We start from the raw sequence: 18,360 nt of genomic DNA, 5'->3' as shown, positions 1-18,360 counted from the left end.
GGTGGTTTCGGACGTCGCCCATGCTTTCATCGGCCCATGAGTGGCGCGCTTCGGACCCTGTCTGGCCTCTGCGCTCGCCTCGGCAGCTGCTTCGGACGTCGCCCACGCTGTCATCGGCGCCTGGGTGGCGCACTTCTGTACCACGTCTCGCCTCTCTCCTGTCCACGGCTCCTTCCTCCCGGGGAGACGGCTCCTGCCTCCCGAGGACTTCGTGCCCGCCGCCGCTGCGCTGCGCGCTCGCCATCGGCCGGGCTACGCTCCTTCCTGCGCTCCTTCCTGCTGGGGACCACCGGGATATTCACGCCCGTCGCAGCACAGCGACCCAGCTTTCTACGGCTGGCGGATGTTGTCTTCATCTGCCACAACGCCTACCACAGCCCTCTGCGGCACCCTTTCGACGGCCTCATGCCTCTTCCTTCAGACTTCCTTACAGAGCCCCTCCTCCAACACACACAAACGCGCACATGACCAATGAGGGCACGAGATAAGTTTGTGCACAGATGGAAGGCTGACAGGCAGTTAGGCCATCCAGTTATTTTAGCCGGGCCGGCTCAGATGATTGGTCGTGCTTTTTACAGCGCTACGGCTTCCACAAATGTATTATTTTTGTATGTATTTATTGTCAAATCATTTAATACATTCATTGCTATCGGGATGTTAAGAGCAAAAAGTGTTTCTGAAATAAATTACATACCCCACCTTTAATTTTGGTTCTAGTGATAATTGATTGGATAGTAGTTTTTGTAAACAACATCTTACATCAGCAACCTTTACAAATATTTCATTAATACTTTTTTTATTTTAATAATCTATTGTTACTCCTTCGGTGCTTACTTAATATTTACTTGATATATTGTTTTATTGAAGTTTTTTAAACAAGAAAAACAGTTGGATAACTGTCAGGAAAATAATATTCTCTAACTTGATGTGTGGTATGAACTGGCAGTAATATCAAACAAGATATCAGTGACATTATAGTGCAGTGAAAACAATGGTGAAAGAAGCAAATCCAGTCAAACAGGTTTCATTTGAAAAATATAAAACTTTAATAAAGGCTACATCTCTCAATAATTACAATAATTATAGGTCCATGTAAATCTTTAAATGAAACTCTTTATATAATGTATAATTTACAGTTTAGATAGAATGAAACAAAACAAAAAACAAATGGCCGTAGTGTAAAACAAAACAAAAAAACATGATTACAGGATATTATTAAAAGCATAAAAATATCTTTTCAACATGAAACCCTTCTGAAAACCAAGGGATATATATTAAACCCCTGAAACAGGGTAGCACATGGTATGGCATCCATGTAGGCACAGGTGCTGTACTCATAAAACACCAGCGAAACTGTGTATGTCATTTATGTGTGTGTCCATCACATGTATCAGTATTCATACTTCAGAATGCATAATTACAATGTATACAGGAGCTCTGCTATATACGATGTTACTGTAACAACATTCAAAAGGTATCGGAGCCATAATTCTTCACTTTTTACTTTTTAGTTTTTTTGACACGCTAGCTGACTTCCCCGAGAAAGTCGTTTTCAGTGATCCAAACTTGTTCTTGTTAGCACAAGTTATTTTGGTGTGCGGGCTGTAAACACTGCCATTATTAGATGGTACAGCTTGTGCTCCAGGTCTGCTCTCTGTGTGTATCTGTTTACACCCCCCACCCCTCGTGCAATGCCTGATTTACAAACAAAGGCACAACAAAAAAGATTGAGCTCTGTCGCCGGACTGGGAGAAGAATAGAGGGAAGGGGGACGGGGACGTGGGAGAGGAAATGCTAGTGTGAAAAACTTAACATTACAAACTATCAGCAGCATATAAGACTGGGATTGACCATTAGAATGGAAAAGAGTGCGCCTCGGAACAAGACCACTGCGAAGGTTGTTAGTTCAGATCAGGCGGGCGACAAGGCTATGGGAGGTGCTAGGCTGGTGTCACATAAAGTAAAAAACAGACAAAACAAACAATATCACCACAGTATTCTCCCAACATTCAAAGCAGCTTGCCCATTGGCTGGAAATAGGGAGGGAGGGAGGGGTATATTTAAGAAAACTAAGGAACAGGGTAAAGTGTAGGTGTTTTTTTTCTCAATAAATACTTAATAAAAACTTTCAACTCATGACGAAAAGCATCTCTATATATAATACATGTATATATACATAAATGCATGTATGTATATGCACACGTACAGACGTTTTTGTAGCGATGTTGAAGTGTTAAGAGCAGGTTGGTGCTAGTCCGTTGCACTCGGCAGTCTCTCATCACAACAAAACAGTCATCTACATCTTCAGTGGTTATATATTTAAGAAGAGGCGGGGTCTCCCCCCCACTAGCCTCCAATCATCATCATCATCCTTTGTGTTGGTCTTTTTAAGTCTCTCGTGTCATTCCCTTGTGTTTCTAAGGCTGATTGGTTGATAAAGTCAGGGAGGGGCGTTGCCTCCTCTGGGTTCGGCATACTTCATTGGCTCGTCTTCCTTCAATCGCTCCTCTTGTGCTGGATATATTAACTCTGTTTAGCTTAATATTAAGAAATAGAAAAAAAACAAAACAAAAAATAGGAGTCTAGAGTATTTTTTGTTAATTACAAAGAGTCTCTTGCTCAAGTTTCTTTAGGGATAGTTTAGCTTTTGGTTGGGCGGGAGAAGGGCATTGGTTGGTTGGCAACAAAGTGGCTTTCAGTCCATCCTCTCCACCTTGCCCAGGACCTTGCCCTCGTACATGGGCAACAAGTTGGCATCCTCCAACACCTCCTCGAACACGGCACCGCACTCAAACTCATCGCTGGCTTTCTTGAAGTAGTACCTGAGAAGGAAACACAAAGAGAGGTCCGTGGTTAGAAAATGTTGAGCGTGGGTGTGAGTGAAAAAAATAAATAAACCTTGAACTCATGACAGGAGTTGCAGCAGGAGTGCATTTGATACATTTCATCGCATTTTAAGAGCGCTTTGAGGCACCTACACGAACACTTCCATATACATGCTTGCGCACAACTCCCTTTAGTCCAAATCAAACACAAACACAAACTCTGAGAGCCAGAAATGGATCCTGCTCAAAACAACTTAGTCATAGCCTTCAATGCCATCCCCGCACACTTCAAAGGCTGAGCCTGACTCCACATCACACCACTGCACAAACAGAGCTGAACCCTGCCTTTAAACACTCCCTGTGATAATTCAAGCTGCTAGAAACCGCCTGTTTGTGTGTGTCTCTGTGTGTGTGTGTGTGTGTGTGTCTGTGTGTGTGTGTGGGTGTGTGTGTGTGTCCATCCATGTGTGCTCATCTCCTCATCTACTGCTGACCATCCTACAGATTACGGATGCCTATCTGTCCTGCAAGGTTTTATTAAAGTTGAAGGGTTAATTAGAGGCTGTCTTAAGCCCCCCCCTCCCCTTTCTTTCTCTCTTCAGTAGCCCCTCACCACACCACACCCCACCCCTTCCCTCTGTGTCTCCATGGCTTCTAATTGGGCTGGCTGTCAAATGAAGGGCCTTTCTGTCACACAGGTTGGCATTACAGGTGCCTGAGAGTCTGCATGTGACTGAAGGAGCACACTCCGCTGCCTGCACATAAACATGCCTTGTGTTTCACACGCCATCAGACACGCACACACTTCGGGCAGCGTTCCGATCACCAGCGGAGAACAGAGGGGGAAAGAGGGAGCGGGAAGGGCAGAAAGCGGAGGGGAAGCGGAGCGCAGGCCTTCCTGGCTCGCTGAGTGGGTGTGATAGATTGGATGTAGGCCGAGCCTGAGGGGCTTTTAAAGGGAGGGGGGCGGCACCGCTCAGACAGTCTCCTGGAGGTCACAGGTCACCTAGCTAGCCCACTCTTCTTCTTCTTCTCTCAAGCAGAGATAACTCCCAGGGTTAGCTTGGTCCCGGTGACTGTGAAGTCTCCTGGAGCTCCTCATGATTTCTCCTCTCTACTTTCAACCCAGCAAAAGATCAGCGGGAGGGGATTTAATGATAAGCTTTGTAATGGAAAAATGCCTCATTTTGCCCAAGTGTGCTTGCGTTCAGACTCCAAAAAAAAAAGAAAAAAGAGATTTAAAAAGCTGTTTTATGAGCAATCGCTGAGTTTAGAGTGATTCAAACAGCACATATAAGAAGGGTTGTGCAAAAACATACACATGCACTTTTACTTGCCGTGTTGATTATAATTATGCCAAAGAGGAGGAGGTGGCACCACCACAGCTGCAAGACTTTCTACACAAGTGTGCAGCGATGTGACAATTGATGGCTTTGTTTAATGATATGGCATTTTGGCAGAGTTTCACTCTGTTGACTAAGCGTTAGTGGGCAGGATTTAGCCGTTTGTAGAAACCAAATAAATGCATTACCCTCCTCAGTGTCATTGGCTGATTATTTTTGCTACATTTTTGCTCACAAATAGTTCAAAGTCATCACTTTGTTTCGGAGAGTGAGACAGAGAGAGACAGAAGGAGTCGTTTCTATTGGAACATGTTTTATGTGGCAGGATTTTTCTCTCTTTGCAACATCTGGCACCAATATCGTCTGGCAGAGCCGTGGCGTACTGTTCTCCACTGTACCGCTGCCATGTCCAAATTAACCAACTCCACACATTCTGCTGCCATTGAAGCCAGACGCTTCATCCCCACCTCCCCACTTTTCATTCGCTCGCTGAGTTATGGGATAGCAGGGGTGCAATGACTTGTTTGCAGGCTTTCTCTCTTGACTAACAAGCAGATGTGGCTGTAACCTAATGTTGATGTCATGGGCATGCAGTTTGTGTTTTTTTCAGTGGCGTACAACATAAACAGAACTGCAACTTGATAAATAAGTTCCTGATGTATTGTCCTCAAACTGCACAGATATTTCATAAGGTCTTATGTTTTGAAATTCCCCTCATCATCTTGCTATCAGACATTAACAAATGAAGGTGCTTACAGCGTTTGATTTTAATGCCTGATGCAATAGTGTGGAGGAGGAATTTGAAGGCCTCGCAATGGTCTTTGTGCAAAAAATAAAATGGCCCAGTCTTCAAAGCCATATTTATTAAGTCTGCCTTACCGTGGAAATCAGTACCAGATGTGGGGGAAAAATTCGCCCCACAACCCCCCCTCATTTCCCCCCCTCTCTGTAAGCTCTGAATACAGTGGATCAGCCCAGTTTCTTTTCAACTATCCGCCTCCATTATTTCACACTCCCACTCAGCATATACAAGTGCAATAACAAGTGCACACACATACAGACACAGATAACCTGCCCAACAAACCCTGTCTATCAGAATATGTGATGTGTTTTTGGTCAGTGGTTTTGTAATTACCGGTAGTTGCCTTTCTTGCTAAGCTGTTCTTTGAAGTGTCCCAGGGTGAGGCAGTGGGTCTTCATCATGCTGCGATAAGGAATCTCTTCACCACAGAAGAAGTAGGTGACCACGAGCTCCTTAGACCTGAAGGGGCAAAAAATAATAACTGGTTTTAGAGCGCTGTACTTGTAAGAGTCAGGTTGTTGAATGTAGACAAGGAATCTTTGGAGTATAATTAATTAAGGATGTTAACAGACAGCTAGCTCACCTAAGGGTCAACTAATTAAAACTGAAAGAGGCTTTAGAGTCAGGTGGCTGTAGCTTAACATCAAACACCCACCCATTCAACAACACATGTATGAAGGGGAGAGTTACATTTGAGTTATCAAGGGCTGCTTAACACGACTTTGTTGGGCTCCAGCGGTGAATGTGTTGGTTTGGGAGACAGGTGGGTAGTTAGGATTGCGTATTAAAGCATATTTAATCTTAAATGATTAAAAGGCGAGAGAAGAGGAGTTCAAAGACATAGCTATGCTGACTCACAACATCTCTCTTTGAACGGGAGAGTGAGAAAATCTGCGAGGAGGAGGGTGAAAACACGAGCTGGGAGAGGGAGGGAACGCTAACAAAGTGTATTGCTAATGACATCTGATTTTAAAAAGAAAAATCAAATTAAGGGAAGTTGAGCAGTAGAAAAAAAGACAATAATGTGTCATAGATAAAAGAAGACGTACTCGTCCGCTGTGAGTCCGGGGCTGGAGAGCGGGGTGCCTCCAGCTGCCGGATGGCTTCTGTCTCTCGGAAGGCTGCTGGCTGCTGTTGAATGCCTGTTAAAACCACAGAAATCGATCACATTGTTATCAAGGTAAATCCTTTGACACCATTTCAAATGTATAATAAGGTGATCCATGAAATGTGAAAGATGGGGAATATGTATGTGAGCTAAATGTTTGCCATACCTTTGTTTTGGGGGCTTGGAGACTTCTTCTAGTCTGCGGCAGGCCTCCTCCAGCTGTGCCAGGGTGTTGGGTGGGGGTAAGGGGGGCATGGCCGGGTCCTGGATGAAAGGGTGGCCGGGGTGGTGGCTACGGAGGTGAGCCCCGCTGCCAATGCCGCCTCCGCCCCAAGAGGAGTGTGTCCGGCTGGGCAGAGTCTTTGAGTCGAGAGGGTTGGACTTCTTTAGGCCTTGTATGCTGTCGGGATAAAATACAACATGAGCTGAGAACTCCAGACACCAGTGCTGAGTGGAGTAATAATGATTTAGTCTAGGACAGCACTTACACATGCTTTGATTACTTGATTTAATTCACGGATCTCTAAAATGTTGTTTCTCCTAAAATAATCATGCAAAACTGCCACTTTAAATGTTGTGTTTACCAAATAGGTACTTATTTGTTTCTTTTAATCATTTACCATGAAACAAAGTAAAACTAAATGTCGAAAGAAATCTCCACGACTAGGACCAAGGTGACTTATCTACAAAGAGGGTGCGGTCTGTTAGTGTTTCGTGGTGCCAATGTCCATCGTGACGATTCTTACCTGTGTGGCTTATGCTTGCCCTGCCTCTCACTCTCGAGGATCCACTGCCAAACATTCTGAGAGCGGTCCGTGGCATCTAGGGGAAGGCGGGTGGACACTCCCTCATCGGTGGCCTTGATTGGCCGCTTGGACAAAGTGCTGCAGCGACTGGAGGAAAAAGAAGAGGCCAGTTAGCACCAGACAAAAAGCAGATTTAAGAATATAAAGTAACTAAGGGTAAATGTTGATGGAAAAGTGGTGGGAAAGGTTGTACTTACGCAGGGGTGAAGTCGGAATAATTGGCGCCCCCTGGAGGGCAGAGGCACTGCACGCGCTGAGCCGCCTCGGCCTCAATCTGCTCCTTGGTCCTGGGCCCAGCGTGGTGATGGTGGATGTAGTGGTGGTGGATGTGCTTTGTGGACTGACGGCCAGTCATGAGAACCTTGGCTGCCCCAGGGTAGCCACCGAAGAAGGGCCCGTGGCCAGAGGACACCAGAGCTTCTGTCTGATCTGGAGAGCGAGAGCGTGGCGAGTGCCGAACCACACCTGGTGACTGGCAGCCGGGTGTCTTCAGCACACGGGACAGGTGCTCGTCCAGGATAGCCTGAGGGTCTTCCTCACACTGACTGCTAGATGGGAGCAGAGGGTGTTGGATGGAGGTGCTGCTGGTGGGATCACTGCTCTCCTCCCTTTCCTCCTCCTAGATAGGCAAAGAAAATAATACAAAAGTTAAGTGAATTGATAAAACAGTCATAACCACCATGCACATGTGGGAAAGGCAGCCAGAAGAGGAATTTGTGTCTAAACTTACACCAACTTATATCTATCGTCCTGTGAAATCAGTGAGAGCAAACGCCTGGATAACTTGATTTGAGTTTCCTTTTTGCCGCACTGTTATCTTCGCTAACAGGCTTTGGGTGCGCTTCATATATAATGCAGAGTTTGCCTCTGCTTCACAAAGAGACTGGCACTGCACACACTCAGCAAGCGTGCCACTGGAGAGTAGCTAAGTGCTAACTATTTGAAGGAGCTTCAAGTGTGTCTAGAAACATAAGTTTGAAAGTTCCTCCAGATGAAGTAGGAGGACAGAGAGGAAAAGGGAAGAAGAAGCTAAACCAAGACAGACTTTCAAATCCCTTGGTGTTTTCCCTGTTCTTCGACATGCTAAAGTTGGCACATAGGCTTTCATAGTGCCTTCTCCAGAGGTAACTTGGATACAAGTTAGAATTTCTTAATGAAAGCTATGCTCAATGTGTGTGGAATTGCCAGAGCAGTTTTGTTTGCATCCATACCTCCTGGATCTGCTGCAGCCTCTCCTCCAACGAGCTCATGGTGTCCTGCTCTCGCTTCAGCTTCTCCAGCTTGGATATGAGCTGTGCAGCAAAGGCCGACGGCTCCACAGGGGTCATCTCCTTAGGCAGCCGATGTGTCCTCTGCAGGGTAAACAACACAGGGGGAGGACCATTTAGATTGTGTGTGGATGTAAGTTCGTACTGTTTTTGACAGATGCAATATGCTGCATTAATCCACTGCTCTATATTGTTCCAAAAAGGCCTAATCCAGATGCCCTTGCCCTGGAGCTAACCTGAACCTTCTTCACCGCCCATCCCTCCCATGATCGTCTCATGCCCAGTGCCCTTGACTGTGCCAGGCTGCTGGGTGAGGGGGGGAGAACGGGGGTAGTGATGGCAGGGTAGCAGTTGGTCTCACTTGGAGGGGAGGCCCCCTGCCTGCACCCTCTGTAGCCCGACCAAGCCATCAGCTAGGCTGCCTCTGAAGTCAACACACTTCAAAGGGCCCTTGTCAAACATCAAACGCACACTAGGGGTGGGAGGGACACGCAGCTTTAAATCTCCGAATAAAAGCCAGATATCGACAGAGAAGAGAGAGTGAGGAGAGGGGAAGAAAAAAAGGGAGAGGGGGACAAAATGAACCGCGTGAAAAAAGAGGAAGAGGATTGAGATGTGCGTTAGTGAAGTGTCAATGGTGGCGGGGAGAGAGCGAGACAGAGAAGGGAAAAGAGGGAGGGAGAGGATAGAAGAGTCCAATACTAGGAAGATCTGAGGGGAAGTAGTCATTTATTTCCCGGCTGCATGCAGGGCAGCTCAGAGGTACTCTAGTCACATTATCCTCCTTTTCTTTAACTATATGCACAGGATTCTCTCTCTCTGCCTTTCTTACTTTTTGTTATTTGGCACACTGGCTTTCTTGATTTTGACTCTTTTTTGTTGTTCCTCTCATCTCTTTGTAGACACGATGAAGGGAAGAAGAAGAAAGGCAAGCAGAGCTGCTGGCAAAGGAGCGCTGCACGGGGCCCCCGCTGCCTGGGGCTGGTGCATCATGGGAGACAGAGCCATCTCCAAATCAGGAGGGAGACATTAAAGGAGTGCAAGTGGGAAAGGGAAAGAGAGATAGAGAGAGAGGAAAAGAGAAAAAAGGCGGAACAGACAACACTGTCGATTGCATGCACTCAACATACTTCCAGACACACACACACACACGCACACACACACACGCACGCGCGCGCGCGCGCGCACACACACACACACACACACACACACACACACACACACACACACACACACACACACACACACACACACACACACACACACACACACACACACACACACACACACACACACACACACACACACACACACACACACCTGTGTTTGGATATGAAGAAAAAATATCTTAATGTCTTGCCTCAAACAGAGCCAACTCATAACCTGTGTCAATCTGTTCTAACCCAGTTCCTTAAAGCTGTCCACCACAACTTCAGCAGGTCAACAACATATTTAATTTAAAACACATGCACTGCATGACCCAAATACTAATAGGACCAGATATCAGGGTGGAAGATGAGCAACCTAGATGTTGAATGAAGTCATTAGCATTAACACTGTTGCAATGTTAATTACCTTTGCTACAACGACAGCTATCATTGATGCATAACACATATTAAGCTATGGCCCTTTGTGAGATGCTACAGCTACTGAATCAGAATACAAAGATGACAACACAAGTTTATATTTACAGCCATACAGAAGCTACAGGGAAGATGGGGGTTGTGGCTTTAAACAGCAGAAGAAGTGAAGTGGTATGCAAATGCTGCCTTTCATTTACCCTGACTTTTATATGAAAACGACTCGGGGAATGAAATATAGTATTCTGTCACAACATGAGCTCTGGAAAATAATAAAATAAAAATAAAGCACAACTCCTCGAGGGAATCAGGACCCAGTTGTCTGTCAGTGTGTAAAAGTTTGAGTTTAGCAGATTACAAAAAAGGAAACACCGAGACAGGAAGTAGAATTTAAGGAAGTAGGACTTACAGGAAAGTGGGGTAGTGTAATCTGGCCATTGATCTTGACACTGCGGTGCATCTCTCGCTGGAGTTGCTTCTTTGTGCCCAGTTTATATGGAGGGATTCCATCTCTGTAAAAACAACAATATTTACATTTGGTTAAAAATACAACTTGAACTACTTTCTTTTATAATTGGTGTTCTGTTTCATCATTTACTGCAACTTATTATGCCGGGCACAATACCTCCACATCAACTGTCAATGCATTTGTGCCATTATACAATCTTTGTGGAGAAAGAGCCTTTTGGAGGCAGTTCATCATTGAAGACACAACACAACACCACCCACTAGGCCCATTACAGCTAAATCAAAAGGCCGGGGAGCCCTTGAAGCCAAGGCAACAGAAACACATATAACAAAACACACCAGGACAATGGTAGAGATATGCTAAACATCACACTATGGTCTTCAAAAGAAGAGCCCCGCCGATAAGATGACATCAGTCCTTGTCAACTCTGACAATGGTTGTTTAAAAAGCAGACAAATTAGCGCTTAGCTCAGTAGCTGGTTAGAGACAGAAACTACAACACGCTAGCAAGCGCTGCTTAAGCGCTGCTGTCTTGGTAGTTCTGACATATGAAATGAGATATGAGAATAGAAATGTAGCTAGGAATACCAGTGGTCTCCGGACAATTAAGCATTTATTCTGGGAATCTTGTTCTCCATTTTTCATTCTGTGTCTGCTAGCATTTCCAGTCATACGCCACTTAAGCTGGGCCAATTATCTTGGCCGTTTTGGCTGCTCAGAAGTGTATGACCTAGCCCAAACGCTACTTTTTCTGCTGCCTCTTTGAAATCTCACACTCATGCACATATGCACTCGCTGCCATCTTCGTTTGGCAAGCGCTGTGCTGTGAGCCTCTGATCTCAGCAACATCAAAAGGCTGGTTTGTAAGATAAGGTAATGTTTGAAGTTGGTGCAGCAGCATTCCCCAGCGTCCAAGTAAATCCATAAATAAGATATAAGCAAAAAGAGAAAAAAATCCCCCACCCCTTCTCCCTCCCCCTTCCCAAATCCTCCTTTTCTTGTTCTTTATCTGGGAAATGAGATTTAAAATCACAGTGTGCCTTTTAACCACTGTAAAAGGAGACACTAATCAAATTTTTCCCTCAAATGAGAGAAGAAGAAGCTGGGTTTTTATTAAAATCAGTTAGCGGTACAGAACGCTGGGGACAAGGACAAGAGGGATCGCTGTGTCAAAGCCCTTGGTGTGAATATTAAAGGAATATGACTTTGACACATGGACATTCTCTTTTATTACCCTAAACAAGTTCTGCAAGTCACAATTCAGAGTGACATTATCAAGAAGATAATGGAGCCAAGCTCCCGATATTGCCTGTGTTGCAGCAAGCTTTTTGAAAGTCAGGCCTTCTACCAAAAAATCAGTGCTTCACAAACAGTACCCTTGAGACTACAAGCCATCATCCCTCCAGGTGCAGGAAGAAACACAGGAAACTCCTACAAAGTAAAACTCAACAGCCCAAAGGAACATGCGTGCTAACAAGAACCCCAAACTTGGAGGCAAAACATCATTCGCACACAAAGCAACTTCCCTTTCGCTAACTATGTTTTTATCAATCCAAACTGTCTCCACCTTGGGGAATCATGTGATGGCTGGGTGCTTTGTCCAGGTTGGAGAAGAGAACAGCCCTGGACTCTTTCATGGTTTCATGGGCCCTTACTTTATGGGGATCTCCTATTCAGTTGTGCAAGTCATTTTCAAAGCAGCCAGCCACCCTCTTATCCCCCTAAGCTCCCCTCACCTAACAATAGGCTGAAAGCGATTCAGTTAAGCCCTTTATACTCCATGCACTTTATTTTCTCACTCCCTTGCACTTCGAGCCTAACCACTCCTGCTATTGGCTCTGGAGGGTGGAGGAGAGACGCTGTTGAGGAGGAGGGTGAGGTGATTTTTTTGGGGGTGCCCTAGTCTGGCCAGGGGGAGTTCCTCATGCCTTGTCCCAAGGTCTAGAAATGAGTAACCCCTGTGAAAGCCTCACAGACACATGATCTCAGCACGCCACAGAGGCCAGTGGCAGGAAACCGACCCACCATGTGAGTAAGACTCCTTTCATTTGGTGCCAACATTTTTCAATGAGTTTGTCTTGAGGCCCGAATGGCCATTTCCCTCCCCCCCTCTCCTTCAGCTCTTCAAAGGGAAAAAGCGATTAGATAATATGAAAAAAACAAGTCTGTTGTGGCAGAAGGGTGGGTGGGATGGATACATTTCAACTTTGAGGAAAATGAGGCAACGCCCCCACCCACATCAAGACGTTCTCCATTTTTTTCAACCTTCTCACCAGCCTGCAACGCATCAGAATAAACTTCAAAAGGTCCTCAGACATAATGACTTTCCCAGAGGTATCTCCCCGGAGGCCACAGTAACAACTACACATTAATAGAATTACCTGGAGTCAATCATAGAAGATAATTAAAATACATTACGGGCCATTATTTCGCAACAGTTCCCTGGCCTCAAGAAATGCTGAGTCTGTTGGACGACAAGGCCAAATATTTTTCCTGACACCTCTACACTTTTTCCTGGAAAGGTGTTGACTGAACCCTGGCCAAGGCACGTTCAGATACTTTGGAAACAATGAAATCCAGAGCTGTGGCCAAAGTCAGCTCAATGTCTTTTGAAGTTGCTACATTATCTGGGTAGATATCAAACTGATAAAAAACGAAAACCACTTACACGCTACTGTCTGTCATGGACATGGAATCATCCGTCGTAGCATCGCTGGAGATCTCGCTGTCGTTGGCACTGGTGGCGGGGGCAAAAATGTATCCGGAGTTGACAAAGTAAGGGCTGGCAGGCTCTCCTCGACGATGGGGCCTGAGAAAGAAATGTCCCAAATTTGAATGTAAAGTTGTGATTTGAAGAGGGGAGAGATGTGACAGCTGGGTAGAGTTGACTTTCTCTGTTATTTTTTACAACAAAAAGCGAAGGTGACAGCTTGGAGTTTGTTTGCGACAATGTGACAACAATGTTAGAGATGGAGGTATACTTCTTCTTTTGTCTCTCAACCTTCTTTCATGTCTCTCCTCCCTAACATACAGGGCTTGTGTGTTTGGGGGTGGAGGGTTGATGGTTGGAGTAAGTGAAGTGACCCGCTTTTCTGTGTGTGAATAAACAACAGAATATACCTTCTTTTTCTCTGCTGCTATCTCCACACTCTTTTGTTTGGGACAGGCACTTTTCCACTTTGAATCTCTCTACTCTCTGTCTTTTCTCCTTTATGCTCTCTTACTTCTATCTCTCCCTCTCTCTGTCATCCAGTCTGGGGCCCTTCCTTTCCCCATTCCCCCCTGCTTTCCTTTCTAAAGTCTCTCTCTCTCTCTGTCTTTCTACTCTCTCCTGCTGTGTTGCATTCCTGTTTCAGTAGTGAAGGGGGTGGACAAGGAAGAGGGAGGGAAGAAGAGGAAGGGGGAACTTGAGCTTTAGTGAGGGGGTGAGGGAGAGAGGGAAAGGGGGAAGGAGGGCCCCTTTCTTTATGAGAATGCCTTCTGCCGGGAGTGCTGAGAGGAGAACCCCAGCATGACTAAAGCCGTAGGCCCCAAGCACAAACCTGACCTTTGGAAGGTCCGCGCAAAGAGTCAGGTATTTAGCACAGCTGGGCTCTCTGCACCCCCTGCTCTCTTTCTCCATCTCTTTTCTTTCTTTCATGATCCCCCCCTTCCTTTCTTCCCCCCTTCCCCTCCTCTTGTCTCTCCCTGTCTCTCTCCAAATCATGCTTAGTCTCTGTCAGACAGATTTTTTTTTTTTCAAAAAAGAAAGATAAAAGTGCTGAATAGAGAAAAAAGAGAAAGGAAAACACACACACACAATCTACGGCAACGTGGGATTGGTGGTTGAAGCTGCGGAACTGAGATGAGGATGTTTTGTTGTTGTGTTTTTCCATCACTTTGGAGTTGAGTATTGGAAGTTTCTCCAAAAATAAGGGAAAAGGGATCAATGCAGTGGCAAAATTAGTTCCACATGTTTGAGATGGAAATTGGTTGACCTAAAGAGATGGTGAGGGGCAGGGGGAAAGCGCGGGTGACGGAAGGGAGAACGAGGGGGCTCTCTCCCTCTCCATTTTCTTTTAGTGAAAAACAAGAATGCAGGGGATCACACCAGGAAACCAGGAGATGCCCACATGTCAACAAACCGTGTGCTTATTGGTTCCTAGCTCAACATGGGCCCTTTCAAGCAAATGAGTAACTGTGTGATGATGTTATCTGACATCTGCTCACATGAAGGATAAAATCCTCAAGGGGGTGTTAAAGTTGAGCTATGAGACTTAATCTATTCTGTTTTTTACACAGCTTTTAAAAATCAAGGGGAGTGGGGGTGCATTGTGTAGTCTCTAGTCTCACTACATGTTTAGTTAACCTGAGAGGGAAAGTATGGATTATTTAGTAAATTCCACTTCCTGACCCAACCAAAGTATCAAGAACTTGTCCAGCCTCTAAGTAACAATTGCGTCCAGATGTGAGGACAAAGTAGTTGAGTGAAAAAGTTTTAAAGAGCCCTTTGATGCAGACTCAAGCATAAAATCCAGCTTTTGAAAATGTTCCTGGCTTGAAAAGATTTCAGCTGTTGGACAACGTGTGGGACGAGCTCTTAAGATAAAAGCCCAAATGCTTTCCACAAACAACTTTGCTTTCATCTCTGACCAAGAGAACAATACCCCGGCTTGGCATAAGACTGAGGGATAAAGTTCTCTTAACTCTGTATTTTCATTTCTCTGGGTTAGGGAGATGTTAAGACAGTGTACAATCGCAATATGGCTTAGAGAGTAGAGAAAAAGGGAGAAAATGAAGCAACTTTACAATAGCATCACAATGTTTCATGTAGCTGTAACAGACATGAGGCTTGGTGTCTGAATTTGTGCCTGAACCGGAGGAAGGGTTTCAAAGCACAGGAAACTTGGGCAAGCCAGCAGAGGGCTGCCTGCAAGACACCATTTACTTAAAAGGAAGCCTCAGATCCATTGATGTTTTGTACCCACCCCGCCCCTACACCCCTCCAACCCCTTGACTGACTGCAAGGCAGGAGGGCAAAAATATACATGCATGTTCCTCTGAGACTCTTTGATCAAGTGCCTTTATCTCTCTCTTATGCATTTGTGAAAAAACTGCCAACTGCCACATATTCGCTGTAGTTTAACTAATGACGGAATGATGATCACAACGAAAGTGTGCACACCACAAATAAACACATGCACTCAAATGTAATAACACACACATGCATGCTGTGGGTGAGCGCGGCTCTTACCTGCAACTATTCTCCAGCACTGCAGCTGCTGTCCGGATGGTAGCAGTAGCCCTCAGGGTTTTCGCAGACAGTCCAACAACAGACCCTAACGTTTTTGCCTTCAGGTCATTACAACTCCACTCCTCTTCCTCCATGAGAGGAGGAAGGTATCCGCACATCAACTTCAGGCTGCCGAGACTCCCGTGGTTCATGTATGCTGCGTTCTCACAGCCCGTGCGCACGTATTCGAGGTATATGTCAGAGGTCAAAAACATCTGGTATGCATTGTCTTCCATGTTTGACTGAATTTCCGTCTGTGCCTGGTCAAACATGGCCGAGTCTATTTGTTGTTTCTTAATACTATCCTTTATGAAGGTCTTGGTGGCCGGTTTCAGCTGCTTGGCCACAATGCTGTTGTTCTCGATGTACCGCTTGAAAATAACTTTGGCAACTCGTAACGTTTTGGTATCCTTTAAGTCCATTTGCCTGAAGCCGTTGCAGGCGAACCAAAAGTCCAAAGTGTCCACGCAATTCTCCCGCTCCAAAAAGGTCCTAAAGAGGTGAGCGCCGTCTTGGTCACCCAGGAGAAAATGCAGTGACTTTGTCCACCGGACTAGGGGCGAGTCCGGGGACGCGCTGCCCTCTGGCTCCCCGAGTCCATCCTCGTTCCTCCGCGGCGTGGAGCCGGGAGGCGCGGAGGCGGCGGCGATATCTTTAACCTTGCTCTGGGCTCTCATTTTGGCAGATCTGCTGGGGTCGTAGCATGACGCCTCTCCCTCCTCCCCCGGTACCGGAGGACGAGGAGCATCTTCTCGGAAGCTACTGATGATGTGCTCCGTAAGCGCCCTGCTCATGGCTCCAGCTCCGGTTGCCGTGTGAGAGTGCCGTCGTGCCTCCACTGAGCACCAGCCTAATCCTCCTCACTCTCTAAAAGCAGCGGGGGAGCTTCTTAGCTCCTCTTCACTCTGAAACACAAAGTATTGATCTAATCAAAGCCAGATCCTGCTGAACTTCAAAGAAAGACATCAAGTAAACAGTCCCTTTCAAAACCCTCGCCGGGTTCACAGAGAAAGGAAAAATGAAAGGCTCTTTCGTTTCATTTATCTATTTATAATCTAAATGAGAGATCAACTGCAGCCTACATTCTTAACGTGCATTGATCTGTCACATCAAAACACATTTCATAAGAGTTATAATCTCACACAGCCTCACTTTTCACCGAAACCGTATTCTCACAACTGTGGTTTACACGTGTTTTCCTAACGAGTCCATGTCACAGGCTTCAACTCCAATTAATTCCCAATCTGTTTCGGGCGACCGTACCATACCCCTGTCTGCATCACACACACAGACTCGTCTCCACACTTCTCACCATCCCAGTAATGTAAAGACGAGTGGAAATGCATCTGATCTGCAACACAATGACCTTAAACGTTGTAATGTACGAGGGGTAAAAAGCCCCGCGGGAAAAACTATTCGCTCATGCGTAAATGTAAGCAACCAATCGTCCTAATACATACTTAAGAAGGCTATTACAGGACACTATTAAAGCCATATACTCGGTAACGTGTCTACACTACCAACACGGCAGAAATACACGATATATATGGCATACAACCTCATTAAAAAAAAGAAAAGCCTTTACCGGAGCCTCGGTGCCAAGTCTTAAGAGAGTTGTTTCCTAAACGATACACAGATAAACGGCATAAACTGTGTGATAGGCGATAAAAAATGCCTCATTACACGTAAAACATTCTTAACAGGCAATATTACTCTAGCACAATGAAACCGATTCTAAAATGCAATGGATGAAGGCTAAAAAAAAACGTGCGTAAAACAACATACCATCGCAGAGCAGATCCAACCAGAGTAAAACCCGTTAAAAAGTTGAACTGTTACTCCATTTATAGTAGAGCCTAATACAGTCCAGAATTCTCCAAGCAGTAATCCAGCAGAAAAAGCGACGACGGATTATTTACAGCCTGTGCCGTGCCACATGTGTCCTATCTCGCTGCAAAACAAGCGCTGTAGTTTGATGTACCCAGTCCCATTCAACAACTGACCTCAGAGTAGGCAGGCTCAGTCTCTATGTAGATCACTGGGGGTGTCAAAATCTGGAGGAGGTAAAAAAGGAGGTGGAGGGGGGGGCTCCGTTAGAAGAATACATCTCACTTTTTTCCCAGCTAGAAGACGCACCACCAGACAAATATTCGGCTTTTTATCTGGGCTACACATACACTCACACGCACACACACATAAGCTTCTTATCTATCTCACCGTATTTCTCGCCCACAAACAAGAAACATAGCCCGCATTTCTCAACTTCAAAGCTCAGCAGCAGCACATCAAAGCGGCCAAGAGAGGGGGCCTGTGGAACAGCTTTCCTACAACTTACCATCCATGTACCCGAGTAGCCTCCTTTTTAAACGTGAAAGTAAAGTAGTCAAACAACAGGCTTGCCTACAACCGCTTCGGCATTGTCCTGTAATGTCCTAACACACTGATGAATTTGAATACAGCTTCGAATAAAGGAGAGAAACGTTTTGCCCTCGAATTTTCTCCCCAGGTAGTGTTTCAAGAAGTCATGGAAGGCGGTAGAAAGAAATCCTCCGGGCTGTTTCTAAACCAACTGGGCTGAAGGTTTAACTGTGGACTTCAAAGTAACGAACCGCTGGCCTGGTCCCGGAAGATACATACAAACGCAGCGTCTCATCTTCGCAGCAAACAATACAATAAAATGCACCAGAATGAAGATTGAGGATTGAAAACACCAACAAATTGAATAATCCTTTGTGTTAAACAGTTCTCGTTTGCAAACCCATTCGCTTAGACGTTCATGAACGTTTATTCAACTTTTCTAGACAAGGAAAATATTTACATGTATGCCAGGACCTTATCAAAGACAGGCAATCTCAAGCCAACTCCCCGAGGCTTTGGAGCGTCAGAA

The 18,360-nt window shown here is 45.5% G+C and overlaps 1 protein-coding gene across 4 annotated transcripts; it reads right to left on the bottom strand.

Moving 5' to 3' along the window:
• Positions 1 to 1,022: 1,022 nt before the first annotated feature.
• LOC307035108 (axin-2-like) lies at positions 1,023 to 18,032 on the bottom strand. Of its 4 annotated transcripts, none has more exons than XM_079674118.1 (11): positions 17,809 to 18,032; positions 15,435 to 16,378; positions 12,870 to 13,010; positions 10,142 to 10,244; positions 8,096 to 8,236; positions 7,082 to 7,503; positions 6,825 to 6,971; positions 6,245 to 6,478; positions 6,020 to 6,112; positions 5,304 to 5,429; positions 1,023 to 2,822 (listed from the first exon to the last, which is right to left on the bottom strand). In XM_079674118.1, exons 2-11 carry the CDS (start codon positions 16,265 to 16,267, stop codon positions 2,696 to 2,698), a joined length of 2,367 nt encoding a protein of 788 aa, XP_079530244.1. In that variant the 5' UTR covers positions 16,268 to 16,378; positions 17,809 to 18,032; the 3' UTR covers positions 1,023 to 2,695. The 4 variants fall into 4 exon arrangements, with proteins under 4 accessions (XP_079530244.1, XP_079530245.1, XP_079530243.1 ...); XM_079674119.1 differs by lacking the exon at positions 17,809 to 18,032 and adding an exon at positions 17,477 to 17,687; XM_079674117.1 differs by lacking the exon at positions 17,809 to 18,032 and adding an exon at positions 17,259 to 17,459.
• Positions 18,033 to 18,360: the final 328 nt, after the last annotated feature.

Source organism: Notothenia rossii, assembly GCF_949606895.1.
Source record: "Notothenia rossii genome assembly, chromosome: 1".
Classification (NCBI taxonomy): Eukaryota; Metazoa; Chordata; class Actinopteri; order Perciformes; family Nototheniidae; genus Notothenia; species Notothenia rossii.
This window is presented reverse-complemented; position numbering and strand designations above follow the sequence as displayed.